This window comes from Mercurialis annua, linkage group LG1-X (assembly GCF_937616625.2).
Source record: "Mercurialis annua linkage group LG1-X, ddMerAnnu1.2, whole genome shotgun sequence".
In the NCBI taxonomy this organism is placed as follows: domain Eukaryota; kingdom Viridiplantae; phylum Streptophyta; class Magnoliopsida; order Malpighiales; family Euphorbiaceae; genus Mercurialis; species Mercurialis annua.
Window position 1 is genome coordinate 62,045,615 of NC_065570.1, and position 6,388 is coordinate 62,052,002.

Below are 6,388 nucleotides of genomic sequence, written 5' to 3' on the forward strand. Positions count from 1 at the left end.
TTCATCAATTAGTAATTTTCATGTACGATAAAAAGAAGTAGTTGAAATTTTGATGTAAATTATATATATAGTCATGGCCGTTTGCTTATGGCCTCTTTACATATTGAACCGACCTTAATTTACATAGAAAAGTCAATCAAAATTAACAATAAAATCCTTGATTGTTTTGTAGTGCTTAATATTTTCGATGGCAACTTAATTTGGAGTAAGATCCAAAATAAATACACATAATAGTTTTAGTAACAAGTTAATTTTGTGACAGACTCACTTTTCAAATTTTGTGATGGCTACTCATGTCCCAATTTTTATGACCGCGTTATTCGTCTTAAGTCATAATCCATCACCAATAAAAATATTAGTAATATTTGTTACTAAATTTTATCAAAAGATAAAGCCAACAGTTTTCGCGACTAATCATTTAACTATTACAATAAAAAAAATTAACGATAAAATCTATATCCGTCACTAATTTTCATCGTGAAAGTCAAGCTATAAATTTATACGTTAAATTATTTTATTCATTACAAATTCTATTAGAAAGATATATATTAGTCTAGTATAGTTCCGTAGGATATCTATCCAAAAGTTTTCGCAACCCGATCATGTATAATGGATCCCTTTTCTTTATTGGGCAAAGGGAATTGAAATTCTATTACAAGAATGATTTTATTTTTAATTAATTCATGACGGATTATATATTTCACGGACTAACTGTATTTGTTGTAGTGTTATCTGAGATATTAAACTCTGTAGGTCACCAAACTTTTCTCAAATTACAAAAAGATCACCAAACTAACTTTTCTTATAAAATGGTCATTGGACAATATCTTTTATTACAAACGGGTACACCCATAAAAAAGCTGACCGTTTCACGTAAAAATACAACAATTTTCCTTATGTGGCAAGCCGAAATTACAAAAAGGAACAGTGAGCTTTTATAATAAAAGGTATAACTCAATAACCTTTTTGTAGTTCACAAAAAATTTAGTGATCTTTTCGTAATAATAGAAACATTTTTATGACAAAAGGTACAGTTTCGTGACCATTTTGTAAGAAATATTTATTTAATAATGTTTTGTAATTTGAGAAAAAGTTAGTGATTTATGGAGTTTAATATCCTCTTAGCTGTGCTAGCTTATTACGAAGTCAAGAAGGTTGTGATAGCAAGATAGGAACATCTCTTCAACTGGGTGGATGAATGTAATTGATAGATTAGTAGAGTAGACTAATTAAAACTTGCAATTTGAATAAAAATTATCTTTAACTACTAAATATAATAATATAAGGCAGTTTGAATAAAGTTGCAATGGTGAAGAGAATTGTTGGGGGGCTGCTTATAATTTTTCTCATAATAAAGGAATTCCAACATCTAGGCTAACAGATCATAACAGCCAAACACTAAACAGTAGCCGGTCAATGCTGATTCGAGAATGGCTAGTGGGGCACATAAAAATATTTTAAGTGCCAACAAAATAGCAAACTTAAAACTTATGAATACATGCGATGCAACACCGATTTTTTTTTCTTTTTGAGTAAAAACAATTAAAAAGTTCAATTGATTAAAATTAAAGGAGATTACATCTAAAGTATTTCTATTATAGACACTCAGGGCCAGCTAGCAAAAGCATAAGGCAAAAAAAAAAAAACAGCAAGGCAAACCCTATTACAAAAGCCTTGGGGCTACCCAACGAGAAATACTTGCATGGACCTAATTCGCCACGTAAGATTATGAATCATTCATTTATCGTGTGACACGTGGCAACAATAAATGTACTAACCAATCAATAAATATCACATTAATTGTTTGTATTTTAATGTGAATTAATGTGATATTTATTGACTGGTTAGTACATTTATTGTTGCCACATATCACACGATAAATGGATGGTTCATAATCTTATGTGGTGAACTAGGTTCACCTAACTATTCCTATAAGCCTTAGGACACCAACAGAACACAAGCAAATACCAAGCAAACTGCAAAAAAACCTGTTACAAAAGTCTCATGCCAAAACCACAGCTCACCAAAGCAAAATCAAGAAGAAACACAAGCACTTGATACACACAAGCTCCAGGATACCAATGAAGAACTAAACAAAAAGCAAAACTGCATAATGACCTATTACAAAATCCTCAATCCAAAACCACAGCTCATCCAAGCAAAACCCAAAAAGAAACAGCAAGCTACAGTTGTAGGTTTCTCTAATCACATATATGAGAAATTCTGCTAGAGCTATGTATATTGAATTTATCCATAAGGATACTCCTTATCCTCTTGACAATTATGTTTGGAGTTGTATTATCTCCTTTGAAAATTTTTCTATTTCTGACATTACAAATGCAATACACGACAGCAGCTTGAGTGACTCTTCTGAAGTTAGACAAAATGCTTTTTCCCTTAGCTTTTTTGTAATACCAACTCACTAGCCTTCTCCAAGATTCAATATTCTGAGGGATTCTGCAGATAATCCTCACCTTAGTCTACACCTCAAAATTGCATTTATAGAAGCAATGCTGAATATTTTCATCAATGTTGTTACGCAGCTCACAAATATTATCAAGAGTTATAGCCCTTCTCTTGAGCTTATTTTTAATTTTCAGTCTCCCTTTAATAGTTTAAACTTATCTTTTAATAAATTAAAAGTAAACCGAAAATTAGTAATATTAAAAATATATTTTTAGGAAACATATATTAAATTAACAATAAACTTTTTTATAGTAATCTAAAAGTAAACAAATCAAAACTTATTTTATATATATTTATAAAACTGATAGTAAATTAAGAAAAATAATTTATTTTAATTTTATAATTCAAAAAGTAAATTAATAATAAAATTATTTTTTAAAAATAAACTGCTAATAAACTAATAGTAAACTTTCTTAGTAAATCAAAAGTAAATAATATGTAATAACGTAGTGATAACATTTCGTAGGGGCGAAGCAACCTCGCCAAAAACAGGTATCGCTAAGTCAAGCAATTTACCGACTTAGTGTCTGAAAAAGGCACTGAGCCATAATAGACAAAGTCGTACCTCGCCCGGACCTCGGGCAAAACTCATTTAAAGTTATCTCCCTGAATTATAATGATCGACATTATAGCTCGGACCAAGCTAAACCAAGTTACCGACCTAGTGTTTAGGGGAGGGAGGGGTCACCGAGCTACGAAATATAAAGTCATATCTCGCCCAGAAACCGGGCAAAACTCATTGAATGACATCTCCCCGAGCTTCAATGTTCGGCATCGTGGCTCGGTTGGACAAAAACATTAGGTCGGACTCCAAAATACCCTCGAGCCAAGCGACATCCGAAATACACTGAGGATCAACACTCACGTGTAACAGATTCTGAGACCATAGAAGATCCTCTCACAAGTACAAAAAGAATGTTCACTACACTTGACGCACCTAACAAACCGCGCTAAATGCGAAAGAACATACCACGTAAACATAATAGAGAACATGGACCACAACAACGAAAAGAAGCCAGCAAAGTAAGTTTTGCACAGGTCTTGCTATAAAAAAAACCTTATGTGCAAACTTTAGGTAATTTCTTTTTTTCTTCTTTGCCTCACCTGAAAATCTTATTTAAGCGTCGGAGCGAACATCCGGTGACCTCCATTGGAAGTTCATTCTAACCTCTGTTTACTGGTGTGTGCAGGTATCAATAGTTCAGAACCATTTGGTGATTTATCAATATGAATAATAAAAATAGTAGATAATTGTTAAAAAAATAATTTTTTGAAAATTATTTAGGCTTTTTTACAACTGTTTATTTTTATATACATGGAATCGGCTCAAAATGTCTTCTTATGAATTCTTGAGAATTTTTGAAAGTTTTCGGTTTTCAAAATGTTTTCGAAAGAGGATAAATTTTGTCAAAATTTACATGCTTCTCAAATGACAGAGGAATAATGACATGCAGAGGCATCTGTCGCTGATGATGCAATAGACAAAAGAACGACGTTGTGTATTTCTTATTAAAATGGACTTTTCTTTTTTCTATTTTTAGCATTAAATGAGAAATTAATGAAAAATTGTTAAAGTTATATGCAATGTTTAAGAAACCGAAATGGTGGCCGAACCGGTGAGGTCACCGGTTTCTGCTTCAATCGGTTGAACCGGTTCAAATTGAACCGGTTCAACCGGTTTAATAAATATAAAAAAAATTAAAAAAATTCTTTTAATCCAGTCCAACCCGGTTCAACTCCGCCAACCAAAAGATCCGTTTTTTGCAGTTTTAGACAGACCACTGATAGGTTCGCAGTTTAACCGGTCCGGTCCGTTTTTTAAAACACTGGTTATATGAGTGTTGTCCCTTTATAAATAAAAAGATGCCATAAATGCGTGGTCATTTTATAAGAGATATATTTATGATGGATAGATGTGCTGAATGATAAAAGAATGAACCCCATCTTGCCAGCAGCCTAAAAACCTCGAGAGCTTTGAATTGTTTATGGAGACTCGGCAAAAGTTGGAGGGAATAGGCTCAATTTAAGACTACACAACCTATTTGACATTGACTCAATAAGAAACAACAGTATTTTATTTATAAGGTAATTTTGTTTCCCAATTTATAAAGTAATTAAGTTTAGATACAAAAATCAATTAAATGTATTAAATATAATGTAAAATAGAGGAATGAATGAATTAAGCTAAAACATTGCGATTAAGTAGTCTAATAACATTGCACATCCAATTAGCAACACTATATTGACTCTCATAATTCTCTCCCTTCCTCCTTAAAAACTCCTTATACCTCCTCCTCCCTTCCTCCCCATCCCCCAATATCTTCCTCTCCCAGCTTTGCATTACTTCCTTCAAAATTACCAAACTATCCCTCCCTCTCACTGAAATTCCTTCAATGTCCTCCATCGTCATGCTCACATCCCTCACCCGAACCTCCCCTCCTTCCTCCCGCCTACACGTCACCACAATTTCACACGCCACGTGCTCCCTTCCCAGCCCTCCATCTGTCTCCCCGCCGGTCAAGACGGTAGCAAACTTGATCAGCATTTCCCCTGTTAGCCAGTGCTTCTCCACTGAAACTGCCCTCTTGCTCGACATATTCACCGCCCGTTTTTCTTTCGGGTCGATCAAGATCCAGCTCAGTGTTAAATTCTCTTCTAATTTCTTACTCCACAAGTCCTGTTCACCCTCCGGTAACTGTATCCATTTGGGCACAAACTCTTCTGTCGGGAGTATGTCCACTCTGAACGGTGAGCGCAAGAAGTCGGCTGACTCCGTTTCTATCTTCTCAACCTCGGAGAAAACGGGCACGTTTTGGTAGTAGACATCAACGGCTGAGATCAATTCTTGAAATTGAGTAGTTTGATCGAGAGCGTCGATGCTCCGGCGAGGGTGATGGAGGAAAGGGTAGGAGTCGGAGAAAAAGGAGCGGTAAGCAGAGGGGAAGGAAGAGATGACAGCGGCGACGAGTGGGTGCTTAATGGAGGGCCAGGTGGAGTCGGAAATGTTCCGCCAGAGTTGGTGGTGGGTGGAGAGAGAATAAAACTCGGAGGAAACGCAGGAGAGGGAAGCCAAGGTAGGGCCGTCGAGACGGGTGAGAATATGGGTGTGGAGAATGTCGTGATAGACGGTGGAGATGCCTCCATCTTGATTGATGGTTGATGAAGCCATTGTTATCGGTGTCTTTCTTGAATCTTAATTCAAATTCAGCTCAGAGAACAGAGTAGTAGCTGTTGTATTACCAGCAATAGCAGCCGTTGAAATGGAGTATATATTTATAGCAGGATAGGATTGGTTGGGGCAACTTATAGTGGGAGAAAAATATCAAACAAACACCAACTTTTCATTATTAAAGTTGGAATTATTGGAGTATTGTTTTTTTTATCGTAAAATTAAAACAACAACAGTTTAATTTTAACGGCTAAATCATCTTTAGGCCCTCTATACTTTCACAAAAAAAGATAATGTCATGTCAATTTCATCTCTGTCTAGATTAAGAAAAAAATTGGTTTTTTTAAAAAACAAAAATAATTATGCGTTATACTCGCTACAAAAGGTGCATAATATCAAATTTATAGTCCAACTAACTTAACATATTGATAAATATATAAATACTTAAATTTTAAAAAATGTCAAATAAAGATGTCGATAGAATAGAATAAGATAAATATAAATTTGAAAATTTATAATTATTTTTAAGTGAAAAGTTATTTATTAGTATTTAACAATAATTAAGCCACACTTCCTTTACTTTAGTATATAAAAATCTACAAAATAAAAAATATTGTTATTTACAGGTAGCAGCCGTTGGAATGTTTATTTATAGCATATGGGATTGGTTAATGGTTATAGCATAGACCAGCTCTTTCATTATTATACACTTCCCAGTCTAAAGTTGGATTTTTTTATTAAATACTAGTACTA

The 6,388-nt window shown here is 34.1% G+C and overlaps 1 protein-coding gene across 1 annotated transcript; it reads right to left on the reverse strand.

Annotated features, from left to right (window-relative positions):
- Positions 1 to 4,645: 4,645 nt before the first annotated feature.
- Positions 4,646 to 5,635, reverse strand: LOC126674395 (F-box protein At2g27310-like). Its single transcript, XM_050368842.1, has one exon. It carries the CDS (start codon positions 5,633 to 5,635, stop codon positions 4,646 to 4,648), a length of 990 nt encoding a protein of 329 aa, XP_050224799.1.
- Positions 5,636 to 6,388: the final 753 nt, after the last annotated feature.